Below are 24,179 nucleotides of genomic sequence, written 5' to 3'. Positions count from 1 at the left end.
TGCTTATAATGTTATATGTAACAGTACAGTATAACAGTATAGTATATCATTCTGTTCCTATGGGAGTACAAACCATTGCCTCCTATGTAGGAGTATCCTCCAGCACAAACTTGAAACAGTTGTTGAATTTGGTAACAAGGTAGGTTAACCCTCTTACGCCGACTGGACGTATTTTACGTCGACATTTTTTGTCTCCCGTGTGCCGACTGGACGTATTTTACGTCGAGGTTTTTTGTCTCCCGTGTGCCGACTGGACGTATTTTACGTCTACGTTTTTTGTCTCCCGTGTGCCGACTGGACGTATTTTACGTCGACTTACAAAAGTTTTTTTTTAAATTCGCGGAAAAATACTTATAGGCCTACCAGCCTAAAACTTTAGAATCACGCGCCTTGGGGGATGCTGGGAGTTCACGGATCAAGGTGTTGTTTTGTTTACAATCATTACGCAGGCGCGCAAGCGCGAATTTCTTTCTTGCCGCACTAAATTATTTTGTCACTTTGACATAATTTTTGTACCATTGTAAATTAGCCGTTACATGAAGTATTATATATGAAAATGTGTGCATTTTTATGTAGAATACAACAATAAAATACTCATGATTGTAGCTTTTATCAGTTTTGAGATATTTTCATATAAATAACGATAATTGCCAAAATTTCAACCTTCGGTCAACTTTGACTCTACCGAAATGGTCGAAAAACGCAATTGTAAGCTAAAACGCTTATATTCTAGTAATATTCAATCATTTACCTTAATTTTGCAACTAATTGGAAGTCTCTAGCACAATATTTCGATTTATGGTGAATTTATGAAAAAAATAACATTTTCTTTACGTCCGCGCGAGGTAACTCTTCCGAAAAAATCATACGTGCGATTGTGGTAATGTTTGCACCATTTTAATTAGCCGTTACATAAAGTATATGAAAAATGTGCGCAATTTCATGTAGAATACAACAAAAAATAATTGAAGGTTGTAGCTTTTCTCATTTTTTAAAATATTTGCATATAAATCACGATAAATAGAAAAAAAAACCACATCGGTCAACTTTGACTCTACCGAAATGGTCGAAAAACGCAATTGTAAGCTAAAACTCTTACAGTCTAGTAATATTCAGTCATTTATCTTCATCTTGAAACAAATTTGAAGTCTCTAGCAAAATATTTAGATTTATGGTGAATTTTAAAAAAATCTTTCCTTCCCTCCGCGCGCGGATTCTCCGCCACAATCTCCGAAATACGTACGTCCCATTCTCAGAATATTTGCTCCGTTTCATATTAGGCATTTCATAGAGTTTTATATATGAAAATGTGCGCAATAGCATGTAGAATAAAACAAAAAATATTTGAAGGTTGTAGCTTTTCTAATTTCCGAAATAATTGCATATAAAAAATATATATATAAAAAAATTCGACATTCGGTCAACTTTAACTCGTCAGATATGGTCGAAAACTGCAATTGTAAGCTAATACTCTTACAGTATAGTAATATTCAATCATTTGTCTTCATTTTGAAAAGAAATTGGAAATCTCTAGGACAATATTTAGATTTATGGTGAATTTTGAAAAAATATTTGTTTACGTTCGCGCGTTACGAATTCATGCATTATTTTGTGATAATATTTTCTCTGTGTTGCTTTTATCATTTTACAATGTGTTATATACCAAAATGATCGCAATTTAGTGTACATTACAACGGAAAAAAAGTAACTTGTTACCTTTAACCGTTTTGCGCACAGCGCGGTTTGAATACAATTATATATGAAATTTCATTTTTGCGCTATCATATATCGCATTATTTATATATGATAATGATAATTTTTTTCATTTCTGATGGTTGCATACTAAACTTCAGGCAATGACAAAAAAAGGAGCCAAAAATGAACTCTTAATCTTGAAAACTAAGCGCGCTGTGATTTTTTTAAAAAAATATTTTTTCCGCTTCCGCGCTCACTCCAAAACCCCTCCGGCATACGGGAGACAATTTTTTATTTACCGCTCCGGCGTAAGAGGGTTAAAGGGTGCTGTAGGGGATGAGGGGGAATGCCCCTCGCTCACCTGCCATCACTATGCTCTGTTTCTTCGACCAATGTCCAGTGCTGAAGTCTTGTAGCACTCCTACTGACTGCTGAATATTTTCATTTATAGAGATCCGGAGGATATTAGCAAGTGTACTGAACTCTCCTACCCTCAGTTTTAGTGAATCACCACCTTTTAATACTCTGTTGTAGGGCCAGGATTGTGAGCTTATGACTCCTTAAGTTATGTTAAGTCTTGGATGAGAGTATAAGGCAGGAAGTCCTACTTTTTTAAAATTAAAATCTCTTCTTTTATCATAAACTTTAGTTAAAATTCATTATTAATAACTTCAATATCAGGACCTACGAAAGATCTTGCACGATAAGGATCATTATTAGCATCTGAAACTTCCATTTTTGAATGTGTAAAGAAAATGAGCCAATTCACATTTAAGTTGTCCTAAAGTGATGAGTCAGTATAAAAGAATTTTAGTCTGGAAAACTTGCATTTTTAGATATTTTCATATTTTTCCATTTTCTTTGATTTACCTTTCGTACTAATGTGTTTTGAAATAACTGATTATGTATTATTATAAACATGTTTATGGCTTAAATTGATCTTGCTAATAGCCTCTCATTTGCAGATCCGGGTGACTGTACTTTAAGGAGGCTACTGATTCCAGCAATAAGATTGCTTCACAGCTGGTCAACAAGAGACTCGTTGTGGTGGGAAAAAATTGCTGGCCTTCCCCAGTACACTGTTGTCATGGGTGCAATCCTGAACAATGCAAAAACACTGAAAGCTGACAGACAAACAGGTTAGCTGAAAAAGTTTATTCTTACGAATGACAAGCCTTATACTGTACTAACACCCTTTGCTAGTCTGTCAAATCACTTTATTCTTTCTTTCTTTGTTTATATCTTCAGCTGAAAACTCTTATGGACAGAGTAACACTCGAGAGGGCTGCAAAGGGAAATTAGTCTGTATAGAGATGCAAGTTATAGGAAAAGATGATAAATGAATAAGTATAAGGGAATAGAAAATAAAACCAATGCAAAAAGCTGAGATTAATATATTCCTCATTTAAACATTTGAAGATCAGAAGATTCCACTACTGCACTAAGCAAACTATTCTGCATTTTAGTTGTAGCCAAGATGAAAGTGATGTTAGAAGATACTGATTGTTTGGAGAGACATTAAGACAGTGTAACAGCAAGCAGACAGGAGCAACATACTGAACTGAGCTTGAGATGCTCGCAGATACCCATTACTGGACCCTGAAACAAGGCATGAGAAAGCCCTTAAATGATCAGCTCGTTTTTTGTTAGGTGCTTGCTGTTCAACAGAGCATTGGTTTTCTTTCCAGAATGGTTGAATTACTCAGTAGTTCTTTCGCCCTCCTTAAACAATATGACAATTTGTCCAAAATTGCATTTTTCCTAACTATACAAACCTGAGGTCCTTTTACAATAGGAAGGTACTAGCGGCAGCTGGATAGGTCGTAAGCTTTCGAACAAGGGGTTCGGTAGTTAACTGCTTGTCCGACAGGCGCGCGCGCGCGACTGGGAGGTAAACAAATCACTTTTGCTTTTGGCCCAAGCAAAAACTGCAGAGTGAGGGGTGGCATGAGGTGGGGCTATGTGTAAAAGGACCTCAGGTTTGTATAGTTAGGAAAAATGCAATTTTGGACAAATTGTCATTTGTTCCGACACGGCATACAAACCTTCGGTCCTTTTACAATAGGAAGACTCACTTCTTGGTGGGAGGAATCTGAGTCTTTTGTGAACAGACTGGTGTTCGCCCAACCTTGGAAGCCTCCCTGGTCGTAAGAGCGAGGGAGGGATCAAGCCTCTGTCCGATTGATCGGGTGTGTGCACCGCAGGATCAATGGTCAGACCTCTGGACCGAGTTACTAAGAGAGAGGCATGCGTATCTCTTCGTACCAGCAATGTAAGAATTTGTTCCTGTACAGGAGCAAATATAAAGTCATGGGTTTGACTCTTGTAGGCATCCACTTCCCCCCTTGTAGAAGGAAGTCGGTGGATATTCTGCTCCTATCCCTAGTGAAAGGGACAGGATGGGGCTCTGTCATATAGCTCACCTGCATCTCGTCCTCATCCAGCGTAGTGACCGACCGTGGCCTCTGCCCACAGGTAGAGGAGGAGGAAAAGATGGGAAGAGAGAGCCAGTCACTCACTCACTCACACATCCATCCACACAGTCACACCAGGACTCGATGCTGTTTCAGCCATGCGAGGGTCTGGGTTAGCTACACAACTTGTTGAGACAGCCACCACGGGTCCCAAGGAAAAGGTATCCAAGGACCTGTGGGCAATATCCCGAAGGTAGAGGTAGAAGGACGTAAAGGTAGTCTGGTTAGACCAGACCCCTGCCTTCAGGACCTGCGCCACGGAGAAGTTCTTACGAAACGCCAACGAGGGGCCAATACTTCTGACTTCGTGAGCTCTCGGACGGGACGTACGGATGTCGTCACTACCATCAGCCTCATACGCCCTCCTGATGACCTCACGCAGCCAGAATGAAAGAGTGTTCTTGGAATACTTCTTTCTTGGTGACCCCGGTGCTAACGAAGAGGCGTCGACACTCAGGCCTGAGGTGTCGAGTTCTCTTCAGATAGCGCCGTAGCGCCCTACAGGACAAAGCAGCATCTCATCCGCATCATTATCGGTGAAGTCCAATAGGGAGGGAATCGTGAATGACTCGAAACCTGTCGTCAGGGATCGACGGTTTCTGAGTCTTCGCAACGAAGTTCGGGACGAAATCGAGCGTCACAGATCCCCATCCCCTGGAGTGTCGTACATCATAGGAAAGACCATGAAGTTCCCCTACTCTCTTCGCCGATGCCAGGGCCAGCAAGAAGAGGGTCTTGAGGGTCAGATCCCTGTCTGACGACTCTCGGAGTGGCTCGAACGGCGTTCGAGTCAGACTCCTAAGGACGAGAGTCACATCCCACGCAGGGGGCCTGAGTTCCCTGGGTGGGCAAGACCTTTCGAAGCTCCTCATAAGCAGGGAGATCTCGAACGATTCGAGATGTCCAATCCCCTCAGTTTCAGGACGAGCGCCAAGGCGGCTCTGTATCCTTTGACTGTGGGGACTGAGAGGAGCTTCTCTCGGCGAAGAAAAACAAAAAACGAGGAAATCCGCTACCTGCTGAAGAGTGGCTCTGAGAGGAGATAGACCCCGTCTACGACACCAACCACAGAAGACGGCCCACTTCCCCTGGTACACAGCTGCAGAGGACTGACGGACGTTTCCAGCCATTCTCTGTTGCTGCGCTACGAGAAAAGCCTCTCGTTCGCGAAGAGATGGTGGATAACAGCCAGCCGTGAAGACGTAGAGACTGGACTGCTCGGTGGTACGCTCGACGTGTGGCTGGGCGAGAAGGTTGTGCCAAGGGGGAATCTCTCTCGGTTCTCCTGCGAGAAGAGCCAGCAGGTCCGGATACCAAATGGCCTGTGGCCATTTGGGAGCCACCAGGATCATCCTGAGATTCGGGGTGACCAGTGCTCGACTGATCACCTTGCGAATCAGGCTGAACGGGGGAAAGGCATAGGCGAAGAGGTTGTCCCACGGGTGTTGAAGAGCGTCCTCTGCAGCTGCCCATGGGTCCGGCACGGCCGAGAAGAACACCTGGAGCTTCCTGTTGTGCCGGGTGGCGAACAGATCCACGACTGGTCGCCCCCACAGGTCGAAGAGCCTTTCCGCCACGTCCTGGTGTAGAGACCATTCGGTCCCTATCACCTGATCCCGACGGCTGAGCGTGTCTGCTACTACATTCCTCTTCCCTGGAATGTAGCGTGCCGACAGCTCTATTGAGTGTGCCTCGGCCCACTCGTGCACTGCCGAGTAACTGGTACAACGGGAGAGACACTAGTCCCCCCTGTTTGTTGACGTAAGCCACCACCGTGGTGTTTTGTCGCACATCAACACCACTGAGTGTCCCATCAAGCGGTCCTGGAACTCTTGGAGAGCGAGGAACGCTGCCTTGAGTTCCAGTACATTGATGTGAAGGTGCTTGTCGTTCTCGTCCCACACTCCTGAAGTCAGCAACTCCTCCAGGTGTGCGCCCCATCCCTCGGTCGATGCGTCTGAGAACAGCTGCATGTCCGGGGGGGGGAGTGCGCAGGGGCACTCCTCTTAAGAGGTTCCTGTCGTCCAGCCACCAGGCTAGGTCCTGCCTCACCTCCTGTGTCAGTGACACTGGAAAGCTGGGGATCCGTCGCCTGTGACCAACTCTCCTTTAGTCCCCACTGAAGAGACTGCAGGTGAAGACGCCCGTGAGGGCCTAACTTCTCGAGTGACGACAGGTGTCCGATCCCGACTTGCGATCGCTGAGGTACCTGTTCCTGCCGAGACAGGAACTGTTGGCTGCCTCCCTGAATCTGCTGATCCGCGAGTCTGCGGGGAAGACTCGCCCTGCTACCGTGTCGATCAGCATACCCAGGTACTTCATCCTCTGCTTGGGCTCGAGATCGGACTTTTCGAAGTTCACAACGATCCCCAGATCGCGACAGAACTCGAGCAGTCGATCCCTGTCCTGTAGCAACTGCGAGCGGGAGCTCGCCAGGACTAACCAATCGTCGAGATACCTCATCAGACGTATCCCGTGCGAATGGGCCCAAGCAGACACCAGAGTGAACACTCGCGTGAACACCTGTGGGGCGGTTGAGAGACCGAAGCAAAGTGCCCTGAACTGGTACACCGTCCCGTCGAGGATGAAGCGGAGGTACTTTCTTTTGGAGGACTGATGAATGGGTATTTGTAAATACGCATCCTTCAAGTCCACTGAAAGCATGAAATCGTTCTCCCACCTGATGGAGTCGAGCACTGAGCGTGCCGTCTCCATCGTGAACCGGGTCTGGCGAACAAACCGGTTCAGGGGAGAGAGATCTATCACCGGGCGCCAGCCTCCCGTAGACTTTCCACCAGGAAGAGTCGACTGTAAAAGCCCGGTGACTGATCCGTGACGATTTCTACAGCTCTCTTGCTCAGCATGGTCTTGATCTCCTGTCTCAGTGCTACGTCCTTCGATGACCCTGGAAACGTACGACTGCTGTTGGACCGGGTTGGAGGTGAGGGGTGGCCGAGATTCGAAGGGTAATAGATATCCCTCCCGAAGGACATCTACAATCCAGGTCTCGGCGCCGTAGCGCTGCCAAGTTGCCCAATGGCTGGCCAGGCACCCCCCCACTTCCGGCAGCAGGTGAGGGGGAACGCCGTCCCTAGCGTTTCCCCCCTTTCTTCGACTTCTTCCCAGAGCCTCCACGGAGGAGGAGGGCTGGGAGGAGGGCTGGTTACGGCTCCCTTGCCAGAAGTCGAAGAAGACAGAGTCATTCCCCGGGGCTTCGACGCAGCTACCGTCTTAGCCACCGAGGAAGCGCTAGCCGAGCTCTTAGACTTGGCCGCAGTCCGAGGCTGCCCAGAAGCCTTCGAGACTGCCTGGTGAACCAGCCGGTCACTGTCGTCAGTGCGCCGCTGTCCACCGCAGCGTCCCCACCATCTCTCCTGGGAAGAGAGACGTGGAACTCCGTAAAGGTCCGTTGCGAAGTCCCAACGCCGCTTCAACGCCGGCCGCCCTGGAAAACCCGAGTAAGGACAGCGTCCCTTCGTCGGAGAACCAGGTTGGCCCACAGGTTCACCGTCTGGTGGGCAAGGAAGGAGATGGCTCTTCCCCCAGACTGGCAAAGTCTCCTGAAGGCCGAGTCATCTTCGGGAGAAATTCCCCCCGGAGTTGGCTGCGACCTTAGTTATACTGTGAGGGACCACAGGATCTAGCCAGGAGACGGCCTGGAAAGCTGCCATGGCGGTTAGATTCCAGGCCGAGTGCCTCTTGCTGCGAGAACCACAGGTTCTCGAACAGGAGCTGCTGCAGAGACACACCCGGAGTCAGCCTGGCTAACTCCGGGTTCACCTGTTGGGCGGCATCGGGTCTTCAGATGGCACGTAAAAACGCCGCTGCCGCAGCAGAGGAGGTGGAAGCAGCTTGCTCGACCTGCCAGACTTGAGCGAACCGTCTTGTCCGGAGACAAGCGATTCAACCTGGTCCAGCACTGAGTCCGCAAGCTCAGAACGCGGCAAGCCCACCGTCGGTCTGGGTTCCCTCTTCGGGCCCAGAACGACTCGAGCCGGGACGTGGGCTCGGGGATGGTGGGAGCGGCGATCCTTCCGCAGAGGTCGTTGTGCTGACGAATCAGCGCAATAACCTCGGCAAAGTTCCTCTGGATCTCAGGAGTGACTGCGTCCTGCGGAGTCGGACCGTCCAGTCCCTCAAACAGGAGCACCTCCCGAGACCCTCCTCCCTCAAGGAGAGGAGCAGCGACAGACCCCTCTCGGTCTCCTCCAACCACCTGTGCGTACGACCTGGCTGGTCCGAGAACCGAGCCTGGTACGTACGACGACGTGGTGGGATCCTGAGGGGCGCACCCCTCACGATCACTCCTCAATACCTCGCCCCTCCCGGTGTAACCCGAGGAGGTTGAAGGTATGGGCGGGAGAGGAGACCTGACGCTCCCTCCTCGCTCGCTGGCAGAACCAGCGGGCTTGGAAGACTGCAGGCGATCGCCAACCCGCGGGTGGCGATCGAGCTGCAGACCTAGTCGAGCCGTCTCGCTGTGGAGAACGGCTGGACCGAGAACAGCGGCCCCCGGTCCTCCGTGTGTCAGAGGAGCTGGTGCTGGTCGCCGTACCCCCGATCGCTCTCTGGTGAGAGTGACGGTCAGGCGACCGGCGAGCTCCACTGTCACGGTGAGATCGGTGCGTATCCTCACGGTGCGTCAGTTCGCTGGTACCAGCCGTGGCTGGTGCCGGCGAACGGGGCGGGGGACCTCTTCCCAGCCTCAGCCCGTGGCCGGTCATGGACCGTCACGTCCGCAACCCGGGTAGCCAGCTGCTCGCCGCGAGAGCGAGAGCTGTCTGTGAGAGTCGCGTGAGCGGCTGTCACCAGTCTTCCGCTCCGTGCCGTGAACCTGACGCTGAGCGGACTCAGAGGTCTGGTTCCTGGCTGCACGGTCGCTGGTAGGCGACCGTACACTCGGTACCTCTCGCGAACGAGCGGCCGAGACGGACCCTGCTGCTGTGGCCGAACCACTGACAGCAGGTGAGGAAGTGCCGGTGTTTTAGCCGGCACTCCTCTGGTCCCCGTAGTCTTCTTCCTTGCGGAAGAAGAGACGGGTCCTGCCCCCGAAGGAGCAGGGTGACCAGCGGAAGAACCCCCCGTCTCACCAGAGCGAGACGGGCCCTTAGAAGTTCCCGAAGGAGACTTCTTAGGGGGGGGGGGAGGCGACCTTCTTCTTCTTCGGCGGGGGAGCCTTAGAAGAAGAAGGGGAAGAGGCGGCAGACGACGACGACGACGAAGAAGACGATGAAGACGACGACGACACCTTCCTCCTCTTCTTCTTCTTCTTCGTCAACCTTCTCAGGACCGACGTCAGATCTGTCATCCAGGACGGAGCCGGGGCTGCTGTTGCCGAAGCAACAGGGCCCGGACGCACCTGTCCGAACAGATCAGCATCGGGAGCAGCGGCGCCAGGAACAGGAACAACATCAGCAGGTGCAGGCATCACAGGAACGGCAGAAGAGACAGCAGGAGCAGGTACAGGAACGGCAGCAGTGGTCAACGTCACGTCCGTGGACAGCAGCTGGGCAGGTACGGCAGGTACGGCAGACTGTGTAGGCGGTCCAGATGGGAGGACCAGCGGCACAGACATCCTAGGTACCGGTGGGAGGTCCAGGGGCGAGCTCTTCGGGCACACGAAAAGTCCGTCGCGGCAGCACGGCAAACCCAGGTGGCGGCATCACACTCCCCCGAGTTACGGCGACTGGCCCCTAGCACCGATGTAGTGGGTGTCACAGAGACCGCGTGCTGGGTGTACACCAGGTGAGGAGGTGAAGCGTAGCCGGGTGTTGTAAGGGTCGTGGTGGTGGTCGTGACCGTTGCATGGGTGACCGCCACGGCGCCAGCGAGATGGTAGAGCAGCCCCTGGACACTCGGCACACCCTGCAGCCCCAACGATGCCCACACCTGTCCGAGGTCATCCTTCGCGGCAACCGCACCTGAGGAGGCAAAAGTCGGGTGATTAGGGGGATCCTCTACCCGCTCGCGCGAAGACGAACGGATAGAGGACCCAGAGTACAACTCGACGTCAGGGTATCTAGCGCCCTCCTCCACACTCGACAAGTCAGGAGAGGAGAAGGACCTAGACACCCCCCCCGAAGGGGAAGGCGCGAGACGTGGAAGTTGAGCGGGCGGCAGGAAAGAAGACGAAGTGTCCGTCACCAAAGGAGTCGCGGGAGAGCTTTCCGACGACTCCTTTGCAGGCCTTCGCTTCTTCCTGCCCTCATACAAAGATCCACTGCGCCTCCCGACCAATCATTACAAACATCACAAGGCTCGGCTCGGGTGCATTCGCGCCCCCGACACCGAGCACACAAAATATGAGGGTCTATCTCCGGGAAAGAGCGGAACTTCCCGCATTTACGCCCTTCGGTACCCGGGCATAGTCTCCGTGGGGGGTAGCGAGGCGAGGAGATTCCATCATTATCATTTCAGTTGAATTAATATGAAAAGAGAGAAATGATTGTACAGTAGACCCTTGACTCACGAACGCATTGACCCACGTACAACTCGATCCCCGACCAAAATTATAGGTAAAATTTCACCCTTGACCTACGAACTAACTTTGAGATACGAACAAAAAAAAAATGCGGAAAATAAAAATTCTGTTTGGGTCATGAACTAATTTTGAGACATGAACATTTGAAAAATGCTGGAAATTTCTGGAAAATAACAATTCACTTTGTTTCACAAACTAATTTTTAGACACAAACATTTGAAAAATGCGCGAAATCGCCCAGCACACGTGAGAGCGTTTGAGTTGCCATGGGAACAGCCATCCTCCAGCCGCCCACGCACGGCGTCACCCACGCATCGCTCTTTGTCTCATCTCATTGTGTACAAGACGTTCGTCAATTCGCTTAGCATTTTTTGCGCTAAAACTTGTGATTTTCTTCATAATGGGCCCCCCTAAGAAAGTGAAGAGTGGTGGTGAAAGTAAGAAAGTGAAGAGTGATGGTGAGAAGAGGGTGCAGAGGAAGATAACCATTGAAATAAAGAAAGAAATTATAGAAAAGTTTGAACGTGGTGTTCGCGTGACCGATATCGCAAGTGAGTACAAGATGCCAAGTCGACAATTTCGACAATTTTGAAAAACAAGGATGCCATTAAAGCAGCAGGAGCAACTTGCTCGGGAGCAATCAACTGACGAAGAGGAGGCTGGGGAGGAAGTTACAGATGTCAGCAGTGATGTGATAAAAGCCGCATTGGAAAAGTGGAATGATGTCCAGTGCTTCCTTGAATTGTATCATCCGGACAAAATTGTTACGAACAGGATCGTGAATATGCTCAATGAAAATTTAATGAGCCATTTCAGAAAAGTTATGCAAGGAGGAAAAGGCAACAGACATTGGATAAGTTTGTGATTTAAACGTTCACCAAAAAAACCTAGAAGAGTTGAATCTCCGGAACGAGATCTCCCCGACCTGGATGGGGAGGGTCTCCTTCCGCACAATAACCTCCTCCCCACCCACCACCCTCCTCTTCTTCTTGTCCGTCAAGCCAGAAGTCTCGCCAGTCATAGTAAGTGTTCACTTTACAAACGTTTTTATAGTGTTAGTTTACCATTTTAAATTATATTATTAGATATATTAAGGTTTTTTACACTGACTTTTACATTATCTGTGTAAAATAAGGCAAAATATACATAATATATATTGGTTCGTAGGGGTCGAGAACCAATTAATATTATTCCCATTAAACCTTATGGGGAAATTAGCTCCGAGTCACGAACAATTTGGAACACGACCAAGGTCTAGGAACGGATTGTGTTCGTGAGTCAAGGGTCTACTGTACTTACAATGAACTCTTTCATACACAAACACAACCAAATACTCAAGAAAGCAAACGACGAGAAGCGGGCAGAGAGCGTCGAACACACACGTCCACTCGCTGTGAGGCCGAAAGCAAAAGTGATTTGTTTACCTCCCAGTCGCGCGCGCGCGCCTGTCGGACAAGCAGTTAACTACCGAACCCCTTGTTCGAAAGCTTACGACCTATCCAGCTGCCGCTAGTACCTTCCTATTGTAAAAGGACCGAAGGTTTGTATGCCGTGTCGGAACAAATAAATCTTTATGATTAGATGCAAATTTTATTTATTTATGTAGAGCTTAGGATTTCATCTATTTTTTTTTTTTTTTTTTTTAGTTTTTTTTTGTGCATTCAAGATTTTTAATTCTATCGATTTGCAAGCAAGAATGTAACCAAGTTTGTGCATATGTATTTATTGGAGTATATTAATCTGTGTAAATGTATTTATAAGAGCCTATTAATGTGTGTGTTTAGAAATGTGTACAAATTTATTTTAAAATTATTTTCAGCTCTGATTGACCTCATAGGTCGAAGCACTTAGCCCTTGGCCCAAATTTTATATTCCATTCCTATCCTTCATGCTCCCCATCTTCAGCGAAGCTTCCATTTGCTACGGTGGCTGGAAATAGTTGGATTTCACAAAGTGGACCAAAGTAGGATTACACTTCCCTTCAGATGCAATAGAGAGGCACAGGTTTTTTCCAGAAAGACAGCCTCAGCACCAAGCTTTCAAGTACAAGAATTTTGTAGGGTGAGAAATTCCTTAGGCCTCATGCCTATCAGGATGACCCTCAGGAAAGAATCTGCAAGGACTAAGATTCTAGACTCAAAGCTGAGGAAGTTTGCAAATACTGTATTGTTGTTCAACTTAAGCATTGGATCAAGGCATTGTGTGTACTCTTTCCTTAAGAGGGTATTTTGAGCAAGGCTAGTAGTTTTTTCACTGATGAATTAGGGTGTCAAAGTGTCTCAGAGAGAGTAACTTGTGGCTTCCTTGGATTAATCTTTCCTTTTGTGCCAGTTTTTGCAAATCAACACGAGTGCATCAGCAGTGTTAATGTCATACTTCACTAGTTGGCTTAAGTTCATCACATCAAAATGTTCACAGATGATATAGACCCAGTGGGGTATTTGATTCTTTTCATAACCCAGATACAAGAAGTATCATTACAAAAGGAGCTTTACAAAGGGGGTTAACAATTTCTCCATGTATAGAATAACAAATAAGCTAAAGCTATAATTATGTGCTCCCAAACAGAAACGCTGTCACTGTGATGCCTTGATTTTCACGGTTGATTGGCTGGTGTTTTCATGCCGCAAACCATCAGGTTGGTGCAAAGGTAACACAGCTGCAGTCTCAGTAACCTTTGGAAGGGAGGTTGGATGAAAATTGCTGTATTTATCAGTGTTTTCAGGAAAGGATTAGAGTTCACTTTCTTTGGTTGTCAGTAATCCAGTTCTTTTACTTACAGTACAACACAAAGTTTCCATTGTGGCCCCAATTCACCCATAAGTAAATGGTGTCTATTGTCAGAGCTTCCTTTGGAATTATTCCTTTAGATGTCTACAAAGACCTATGGCTCTCTTTTATGGTCAAGTGGATTCCTAATAGCCTTTGCTCCTCTAAGCATTTTATTGGACTCCAAACCCTTTCCAACATAGCCTTTCTTCCCACTGTTGGTTCTGTAGAAGACTTCTGTTTGTTGTGGAGTTCTTGACAAGGACTCTCTTTCTAGGTAAGACATGTTCTTGGATTTCATTACTTTTGCTGCCTTACGCTGCTCTTCTTGTGAAGTTTATCTTCTCTGCCCTATTGAGGCTTGCATATTGTGCCTCAAGATGATTGCCTCTGTCCAATCCTCTTGCTCTCATCCATCCCTTATTCTATGTTGTTGGAGTAAGCCTTTCTCTGAAGACCTTTTTTTTTTCCTTTCTTTTTTTGTCAGCTTCAGCAGACTCCTTGTTAGATTATTAAATGTGCCTCAGGATAGCCTGACAAAGCTCAGGATCAGTGCTATCAACATGTGTGCACTCTCCCCTTTGCTGTTGAATTATAAACAGGATCTCTGTGCTATACTTAGCAGCCCTTCGGTCTCAGTGGAAGTTTCTTTCACATGCATTTAGTTTCATATGTGACTCACTCTCTTTAGTACTTCTCGTCAAGTCTGGTTGTTGTAATGGGTATTTCAATACAGGTTAATGGATTTAGGTCATTCATTCTTCTCTTCACGACCTCATCCTCCTCTTTTCAAATATGCTTGGTGTGTGGTGTGTGTACCATCAGGTTATATCTTTTGTTGCACCCATTATTGACTGAAGCTACCTGGTTTTCAGAGGTCATCATTACTTCCACTGTTTGTCATTTGAAGGGGTCAGACAACTGTTTGCATGCAGGTCTACTTTCTTTTCAGAAACTAGTGTACTTCTTTCTCTCTTTGAAAATGTGATTCAGGCATAATTTCCTCTTTGAAAATGTGATTTTGTACATGAACTTTCCTGTCAGACATATACTTAGCTTACGTCTCTGACGTCACGACAGAATTCAAAACTCGCGGCAAACGCGACAGGTAGGTCAGGTGATCTACCTTACCCGCCGCTGGGAAGCGGGTGTAAGAACCAACATACCTTTCTTGCCAGATTTTTTCTGTCGTCGGTGTCGACCACACCTGTTGTCGGTACCTCTTGACAGTTGGATTCTTTTCTCGTTTTAGCCCTGGATTGTTTCTACAGACTTTTGGTGAAGTACCCGATCTTTTGGCCTGGCATTCGCGATTTGTGGACAGTTATTTGACTTTTCTTTGGATTTTTCTTTGGATTCATGATGTCTGATGTTGATACTAAGAAAACTGCTATGTTTAGAGTTTGTTGTATGACTGAGTGTAAAGTGAGGCTACCAAAAGCTGCGGTAGACCCTCACACAGTATGTTTGAAGTGTAGAGGGAATGAATGCACCTTTAATAATCCTTGTAATGAATGTGAAAAGCTGAATGAGGATGAATGGAAGTCTTTGTCTTCCTACTTGAGGAAGCTTGAAAAGGATAGTTAGGAAAGCTTCTTCTAGGAGCAGTAGTAGATCTCGTATTAGCGAGTTGGATATAGATAATCCTATTTTAGAAGTAGCTCCTTTGTCAGTTTCAGCTCCTGCTCCCTGCACCGAAGCCGAAGATGCGCCTTCGGAAGTGGCCTCCATGAAAGCCACCATTCGCAGTATGGAGATGAAAATTAAACATTTAGAAGGTAAGAGTGATTCCAATAGTGATTTGTGCAGTGAACCCAGTGCAGTGGAGGGTGCGTCTGATCGGCTCCCTAATGCTTCAAGGCCTAGACCTCTTCCAGACTCCCAGTCCCAGTGGAGGAAAAGGAAATCGAAAGCCGCAGGAAGGTTAGGGAGGGGCATCCCCACCGGTCAGGCGTCCCCTTGGTAGCTCCTGTTGATCGTTCCCAGGCTACCTTGGATCGTCCACTCCAAGAGAGAAATTATTGCGCCAATGCTTCTCGTCTTCACCTTCGCCTTCTCCTAAACGAGGATGGAGCTCTTCGGAAGCCTCGCGCCCTTCGAAGAGAGCCTGGAACGCTCCCTGCGCCCCGTCATCCAGCCCTGAAGTTTTTTCGGAAGAGCCTGAGGTGGAAGCGAAGAAACGTAAGAGATCTCTGGAGTATCGTTCCCCGAGCAGAGATCGAGCCTCGTCACCTGTTCAAGAGTTTGTGAATTCTCCTGCAAGGGTGTTGGCTAACCTTCAGGCTCAGATTTCGGCTCTGGCTGGCTCTCTTTGCGTGTCGTCTCGTCGTAGGAAGGACGTTTCTCGCTTTCCTGTTAAAGAAGGTTCCAGGGCTCAACCCCTCTCCTGACTCTCGCTATTCGACGGAAGCGGCCCGCTCACCTGTGCGTTCGGATTCTCGCAGGAGACTTTCTGCTTCGGACAAGATCCCATCTGCGTCCAAGCGCCATTCGCCTGACAGACAGGATGTCTTTGTTTCTCCTTCGGACAAGGAGCAGACTGCTCGTAGGAGATCTTCGCCCTACAGACGCTCTTCTCGAGACAGGATCGCTCCCCTTGATAGGCACCAAGAGCCTAGTAGGCGCTACTCGCCTCGTAGCTGCTCCTCGTCTCGCCTCCACTCTCCTGTTGACAAGCGCCCTAAATCGGACAGGCGCTCTTCGCTGGACAGGCGTCAAGAGCTTGTTAGGCGCGTTTCTCCTGGCAGGCGCTCTTCTCCTGACTTTCACTCTCCTCGAGTCAGGCGCCGAGATCCTAGCAGGCGCTTCTCCCCTTGTAGGCGCTCACCTAGTAGGCGCTCGTCGCCAGAGATCCTCTCTCCTCGGTTCAGGCGCCAAGAGCCTGGTAGCCGCTTCTCGTATGGCAGGCGCTGTTCGCCTGGTAGCCGCTCTCCTTTGGATAGGCGCCAAGAGCCTGATAGAAGTTTTTCTTCAAACAGGCGCTCTGCTCCTGACAGCCGCCTTACTCCTGTTAGGCTCCAAGAATCTGGAAAACGCACTCCTCCAGACAAGAAGGATGTTGCAAGTAGGCACGTTTCTGAAGCTTTGTCTCCAAGACGTAAACGTCTTACTTCCTCTAGAGACTCTTATAAGGATAGTTGCGCCTCTAAGGATCATGAGGGTTCTTCAGCTCAGGAAGAACAGGATCCCTCAGAAGAAGAAGGACCAAAAGACTCCTCTGTTTCCTCCTATAAGAGGTGACAGATTTGCTCCTGCAAGAGTTCGGAGATATCCTTTCTCCTGTGGCTCCTCCTTTCTCCTCTTTCTTTATTCTCCACTTCGAAGACGTCGAAGGTTTCGTCTTGTGTAAGGATGAAACTAACTTGTTTCCATGAGAAGGCGCTAGAGGTTTTGGGGAATGGCTCCTTTCTAAGGAAGAGAAAGGGAAGACTGTTTTTTCTTTCCCTCCGTCTAAACTGACTGGCAGATTGGGATTCTGGTACAAATCAGGCGAACCTTTAGACCTCGCTCTCCCTTCGTCTGCGGACTTGGACTTCTCTTCATTGGTGGATTCTTTGCTCGTCGTTCCGCCCTCTGTCCGCCAAGACTACGTGGGGATGAACGAACTTGACCACCTACTGAAGGGAATGTTCCGAGTCCTGGAAGTTTTCAACTCCTTGATTGGTCGTTTAGGAGTTCTGGCTAATAAGACCCAGACCCCTGATTCACTGTCTCCTGAAGATCTTAACTGCGTCCTCACTTGGCAATGGACAAAGCCAGTGAGAGACGGGACGGCGAGTGAAGTTCTCCTCACTGTTTGGAGATGGAGTTATTAAGAAGCGGTCAGTCTACTGTTCGTTTCTCACTAAGGCAGTTTACATGCACAAAGGGCCTCTCTTATGTATGCTCAACTCTCTCCTCTCTTCTGTTCCCCAAGAAAATTATTCAAGATGTCTCGAGTGCCCTTTCAGCTAAGGCTACTCAGGACATGTTAGCCCAGGCGGCCAGGAAACCTCGCTCTGTCTTCCAAACCAAGGCCAAGAAAGAGACTCCTCTGAGGCAGGAGCCCTTTCGAGGAGGACCCGCTGTCAGAGGTTCTTCAACCAGAGGAACTAGACCTTTTAAGAGAGGTAAAACCTTCTCTAGGTCAGTCAGAGGGAAAGAAATAGCGATCAAGGACTCCAGATCACAGTGGGTGCCAGACTACTGAAATTTGCCGACGTCTGGGCCCACAAAGGGGCAGACAATTGGTCCCTATCGATTGTCAGCAAAGGATACCTCATTCCCTTCTCGTCAAGACCACCATTGACGACAACTCCGAGGGAGTTGGTGGCCAAGTACAAGGACCCCATCATGAATCAAGCCCTTTCTCTAGCAGTAGATCTCATGCTAGAGAAGGAGGCTATAGAACTAGTGAAAGATCCCCGCTCTGCGGGTTTTTACAACAGATTATTCCTAGTTCCGAAGAACTCAGGAGGATGGAGACCGGTTTTGGATGTAAGCGCCCTGAACGTCTTTGTGGAAAAGAGGAAGTTCGCCTCCGGAGACAACTTCCTCAGTGTTAGCGGCTCTTCGTCCAGGGGACTGGATGGTGTCCTCTAGACCTTCAGGACGCTTTACTTTCATGTGCCGATCCATCCTTCTTCACGGAAGTATCTACGATTCATGATGGGAGGAAACATCTTCCAATTCAAGGCCTTGTGCTTCGGCCTGTCGACTGCACCCCAAGTTTTCACGGGGTTAATGAAAAATGTGGCGCAGTGGCTACATTTGGAGGGAGTGAGGGTGTCGCTTTATCTCGACGACTGGCTAATCAGAGCAGAGTCTCAAGAAAGATGTCTGGAGGACCTTCAAAAGACCCTTACATTGGCAAGTTCTCATGGGACTTCTGGTGAACTTCCAGAAGTCTCAATTAATCCCCAGTCAAGAGCGGATCTATCTGGGGATTCGGATAGCTTCTCTGGCTTTTCGGGCTTTTCCGTCGCCAGAGAGGATAGCTCGTTGCTACGAGAAAATAACGACCTTCCTAGAGAAAGATGCATGCACAGCGAGGAGTGGATGAGTCTGCTGGGGACACTCTCCTCGTTGGAGCAATTCGTTTCTCTAGGAAGGTTGCATCTCAGGCCTCTACAGTTCTTTCTTTACCAGAACTGGAGGCGTCTCTCCCTAGATCTGGAGTTCTCCTTCAAGATCTCAAGGGGAATCAAGAGAGGACCTTCGGTGGTGGAACAACCCACTTCGTTTTGTGGAAGGAATGTCTCTTTACATGCCGAACCCCAACCATGTGTGGTTTTCCGACGCGGTCGGAAAGCAGGTGGGGAGCGACGCTCGGGACGAGAGAAGTGTCAGGCACCTGGAAGGGGGATCAGGTGTCCTGGCACATCAACAAAAAAGAGTTGATGGCAGTCTGGATGGCATTGAAAGCCTTCGAGCCCCACGTCCGAAATGCAGTAGTGCCAGGTCCAATTCTACAACAAACCACAACAGCCTTGGCGTACATCAAAAAACAGGGGGGGACACACTCCTTCTCCCTGTACGAAACAGCAAGGGATCTTCTGCTGTGGTCTCAAACAAGGAAGATCAGTCTTCTCACCAGATTCGTACAGGGAGAAAGGAACGTCAGGGCCGATCTCCTGAGCAGGAAGAATCAACTCCTGCCTTCCGAGTGGACCCTCCACTCAGAGGTATGCCAAGACCTGTGGAGAAGATGGGGCAGACCTCACATCGACCTCTTTGCAACAGCAAGGAACGCAAGGATCGAACTTTACTGCTCCCCGATCTCAGACCCAGGAGCAGTATCAGTGGATGCGTTTTCTCCTAGATTGGACAGGTCTAGATGTCTACGCCTTTCCCCCCCACCCCTTCAAGTACTGGGACAAACCCTCAAGAAATTTTGCTATCTCGGAGAGGACAAGAATGACGCTAGTAGCTCCGTTCTGGCCCGCCCAAGATTGGTTCACAGAGGTACTGGAATGGTTGGTGGACTTTCCAAGAGCACTTCCACAAAGACAAGATTTGCTTAAACAACCCCACTTCGGCAGGTATCACAGAAACCTCCCCGCTCTCAGTCTGACTGGCTTTCGACTGTCAAAAGTCTTGTCAGAGCGAAGGGGTTTTCGACAAAAGCTGCTAAGGCTATCGCCTCAGCTAGAAGACCTTCGACCCTTAAAGTCTACCAGTCGAAGTGGGACTCTTTCGCCGGTGGTGCAGGAAAACCAGAAGTTTTCCTCTTCCAGACCTACCTCTGTGACTCAGATAGCAGATTTCCTAGTTTTCCTCAGAGAAAAATGCGGTTTGGCAGTATCTACTATCAAAAGATACCGGAGCATGCTGGCTGCTGTGTTCAGACATAGGAATTTAGATCTTTTGAATAACAAAGATCTGCATGATCTATTAAGATCTTTTGAAACTTCCAAGAAAACTTCGAACGAAGTTCCAAGTTGGAATCTGGACGTGGTTCTTCGTTCCTGAGGTCCCTCTAGGTTTGAGCCACCACATTTAGCCTCCTTCAAAGATATTACGAGGAAAGCTCTCCTTTCTCATGGCTCTAGCATCCGCCTAAAAGGGTTAGTGAGATTCATGCCTAGAAGGAAGGGTAGGTTTCAAAGGAGATTCCGTGGTTTGTTCCTTCCTTCCTTCGTTTTTAGCAAAGAATGAGAACCCCTCAAATCCTTGGCCAAGGAGCTTTGAGGTTCGTGGATTATCTGCCCTAGTAGGGGAAGAACCTGAAAGAACTCTTTTGCCCTGTTAGGAGTTTAAAATACTACTTCAGAAGAAGGAAAACCCTTAAGGGCATTGAGGACAGACTATGGTGCTCTGTAAAGGACCCCAGCAGACCATTGTCGAAAAATGCGCTGTCTTTCTTCATTAGAAGTCTTGTGAAAGAAGCACATAGATCTTGTAATGAAGAACATTTCAAGCTCCTAAAAGTCAAGGCTCATGAAGTGAGAGTCATTGCCACTTCCTTGGCCTTTAATAAGAATATGTCTCTTCAGAATTTGATGAAAACTACATTCTGGAGATGTAATTCAGTATTCGCCAACCACTACCTAAAAGACGTCAGTATTACGTATGACGAGTGCTTCGCATTAGGCCCGTACGTATCGGCGGATTCGGTGCTGGGCAGGGAGCTGGAACATATCCTTAGTAGTTTTTTCCCTTGTTTTTGCTAATGAGTTCATATGGTTGTATGAAAATGATGCAGGGTAGGCATCTCTTTTTTCGTTTCGTAATACTAATAACTTTAGTTTGGTTAGGTGATCGGATTTGGTTTGAAGCTCCCTGCGTTGGTAGTGGACAGGTTCTGTCATAGAAGAGGGCGAACCCCCATTGACATGATCCGACTTGGATTCTACTAAGTAAGCGGATATCAAGTCCCGTTAGTAGACCCAATGAGTCTTTTCAGCTGAAGGTCACGCCCTCGCTGTAGCTCTTATGGCTATGCAGACTAATAGACAGTATCTATGAAGTCTTCAGCCTAAACAGGTAAGAACCAAGGTTATTTTTATCCTACAACAGGTGTTGTTTACCTTTTCTTTATTTTCCGTCTTGTACCCTCCACCAAGGGTGTCAATCAGCTAAGTATATGTCTGACAGGAAAGTTCATGTACAAAAATGATATTGTTATTTTACAATAAAGTTTTGTACATACTTACCTGGCAGACATATACGATTGATGGCCAGCCCAGCCTCCCCTCAGGAGACAGGTATAAGAGAGAAAAAATCTGGCAAGAAAGGTATGTTGGTTCTTACACCCGCTTCCCAGCGGCGGGTAAGGTAGATCACCTGACCTACCTGTCGCGTTTGCCGCGAGTTTTGAATTCTGTCGTGACGTCAGAGACGTAAGCTAAGTATATGTGTGCCAGATAAGTATGTACAAAACTTTATTGTAAAATAACAATATCATTTCAGGCTTAATTATGATTAATGGATTTGCATAACAAACATTAGTTTTTAAACAAATCATTACTGTGGTCTTGATCTTCAGTGCTTTCCTTCCTTACCTTCATTCATCCAGATGGAGTTTGGCACAGAGGAATGAGAAGAATTGTGTGTAGCATGAATTTTAGGACTTTTGTCCTTTCAACTCTTCAAGTAGGTGTGACAGGGTCTATTTGAAATGGAGTAAAGGCTAAATATGAATGATGAGTTTGTATAAAAACTTGTTTTATTGTAAAAACATTTTTTCCATATTACCATTTCTCATCCAATTTTACAGTACTAGGTTGTTATTAAAACAATCTCATTTGCTCATTCTTTTGCATGTGAAAAAGGTTTTTCATTGGTGGTTCTAAGTTATATTGACAATTACATTTTCTTGTGACCAAAGTAACAACAGATCTTTAGATTTTTTATCGTAATTTTTTGTATTAACTTTGTGACATTTTTAACAAATCTCTTTGAAAATGTGTGGCCCATTCCTTATTATTGAATGAAATTCATACATAAGATATTTCTTCTCTTTACAGTTGATCTGCTGTGCGATTTGTATGAATTTGATGACAAAATATTTGAAAGCTGAGTCTATTTGAGGATCATTTATGGACAAGTGCCAGCAGAGCATGCTTGTATGTAGTTTTTGGTATTATTTATGTTGCTTCGTTAAAATTTGGAGTTGTTTATTAAATGTGGAATTTTTTATGGAATTTTAAGTATAAAAGTGAAAAAACCTTGCCCTTTTTTTAAATCCTGAACACTTGCAGAACAGGTTTATGAATGTAGACCCCCCTCACTTTTAACCAATTAATCTTGTATACATCTTCACAGGTAATATAATTCCCTGGAAAAGGTAGTAGTGGCTAGCATTTGATAGGTAGTAAAATGAATGAGTGCAAAATGTTAGTCATGCCAAACTTTATACATTAAAATGTAATGAGTGAACTAAGTACAAAACACTTCTTAATGAATGTTTCTAAAAATAAAAATTCAGGGTGATTTACTGTAATCACCCTCCTCACCTTGACTTACATCTGTTTTAGTATGGATGGGTAAATCTGTTTAACCTCACAAAATTGCCAGTGCAAATAAAATCATTAACTTTGCAGATGGCCTCAGAACGAGTTCACGGTAAAGACCTAATGGTCTTGAGTGGGGTGGAAAATATAATTCTGACAATCTCTGCTCAACCAGGCCAATGTACTCAGTACGTAGTGATTGGCTTATTGATGCTGATGGCATTTGTTGAGGGTAAAGGGTAATAATTGCAGGGGATGTGAGGACAGAGAAAAGTCTGCACTGTGGACTCTTTCTGTCCTGTGGCTCTTCATCATATGAAGGTGCACATACTGAGTTCCATTAAGATGCTGTCTGTTGCGGCTCTAGTAAGTGTGCCTCTATTTTATTTCAGATTTATGCTCTTGTTTTTGGTGATTTTGTTCAGGTTTATGGTACCATTGCCTACCAAGTGGCCGCAGGTCTTACTCCTAAAAATGAATCTTGAGATTTAAGACTGCCATGAAATGAAAAGTATAGTCTCACTCTCTCATTTCTTATTTGTGAGTAAGGAATATCAAAGATGACATGAGAGATTGTTTACATGGAGGACCAGTAACTATATTTTTTAAAAGATTGGTAACAACTGTGTTCTCTGATTGTCTGGCACCACTCTCTCTTAGTTATTAAAATTCTGCTTTTAAGCACCATTGCTTTTGTAGACCTGCGTTTTAGAAAGTATTGATGCATATAATGTAAGACTTCTCACCTGTCACTGTAATTTTTAACATGCTTACAATTTAGATGAATTCTGATGCATTTACATAAATTTTTATATCTTGAGGCAGTGGCTAAAATGTCAAAAGATAAAATGTATAACCAAAGAAATGTAAGTTTGTTTTGTAAAAGTTGTTTATCACTGGATACTTAATGAAAGTACTATACTTTATGGTATCTAATCTAGTTTTGACATCACTGATTATTAATACTATACTGTATGGTATCTAAACTAGTTTTGACATCACTGATTATTAACATGTAATAAAGTACTTGTCTGTTTTCCATCGCAGTTAGTTCTCGTGATTATTTTCTGTTAGTTTTTTAAATTACAGCTGAGTAACATGCACAATCTGTTTACAGTACCCTGTAGAAGTTACAGAAAATGGAAAATTGATGAATTTCCCCAGGTAATCTTCAGTTTCACCGGCTAATCCAGATTCTGGATAATTAATTACTACTTATGGTATCAGTTATTTTTACTAATATCTGTACATTAATTTTTTGTAAAAGTATGCACCTCAACTATGCAAATGATATTTTCATTTTGGTAAATACTGTACCTTTATATGAGATATCATGCAAAAGAGAGTTAATTGTGGTATCGTCCACATTTTTTTATTTAGGGACAGATAAAAGAGAGAAAGCTACTAACCAAGTCAGCTGTTTACTCCTTTCATGCTTCCAATTCAGTTCCATTATTAACAGCAGTTGCATTTGTAGATAAAAGTTGTATTTTCATTATATTTTAATTTTCTAGGTATATGGCATTATTTCAGTGAAATCATCTTGCTATGAGTAAATGTTGTATATGCATGCATTTGTTGTGCAAGTTATCTTACTTGCATTATTTGAGGTAGTTTGAAATGAAAAAGTCTTTTGCAAAAGTTTTAATTGATATGGAAGTTATTATTTTTAGTTATTTAGTATGTAGTACTAGTAGTATTTTATCTTAGGATGCAAACAAACTTCTTATATATAGTTATATTCAAAATGCTCATGTGTGGAAGTTTCATGAATGGTAACTTCATAATAATTATACAAGAGCTGTCTGTAAATGTTCTGTGCAAGAA

At 46.2% G+C, this 24,179-nt stretch overlaps 1 protein-coding gene across 1 annotated transcript in view; it reads left to right on the top strand.

Moving 5' to 3' along the window:
* Positions 1–22,069, top strand: part of LOC135213322 (uncharacterized) — a 48,835-nt gene extending 26,766 nt beyond the window's left edge. The window contains exons 3-4 of the mRNA XM_064247303.1: positions 2,661–2,834; positions 21,867–22,069. Coding sequence (XP_064103373.1) covers positions 2,661–2,834; positions 21,867–21,919 — 227 coding nt within the window. The 3' untranslated portion in view covers positions 21,920–22,069. The remainder of the gene's footprint in view (positions 1–2,660; positions 2,835–21,866) is intronic.
* Positions 22,070–24,179: the final 2,110 nt, after the last annotated feature.

The sequence above is a fragment of the Macrobrachium nipponense genome, chromosome 42 (assembly GCF_015104395.2).
Source record: "Macrobrachium nipponense isolate FS-2020 chromosome 42, ASM1510439v2, whole genome shotgun sequence".
NCBI classification, from domain to species: domain Eukaryota; kingdom Metazoa; phylum Arthropoda; class Malacostraca; order Decapoda; family Palaemonidae; genus Macrobrachium; species Macrobrachium nipponense.
The sequence above is the reverse complement of the archived record's forward strand: the minus strand, read 5'-3'. Positions and strand labels throughout refer to the sequence as shown.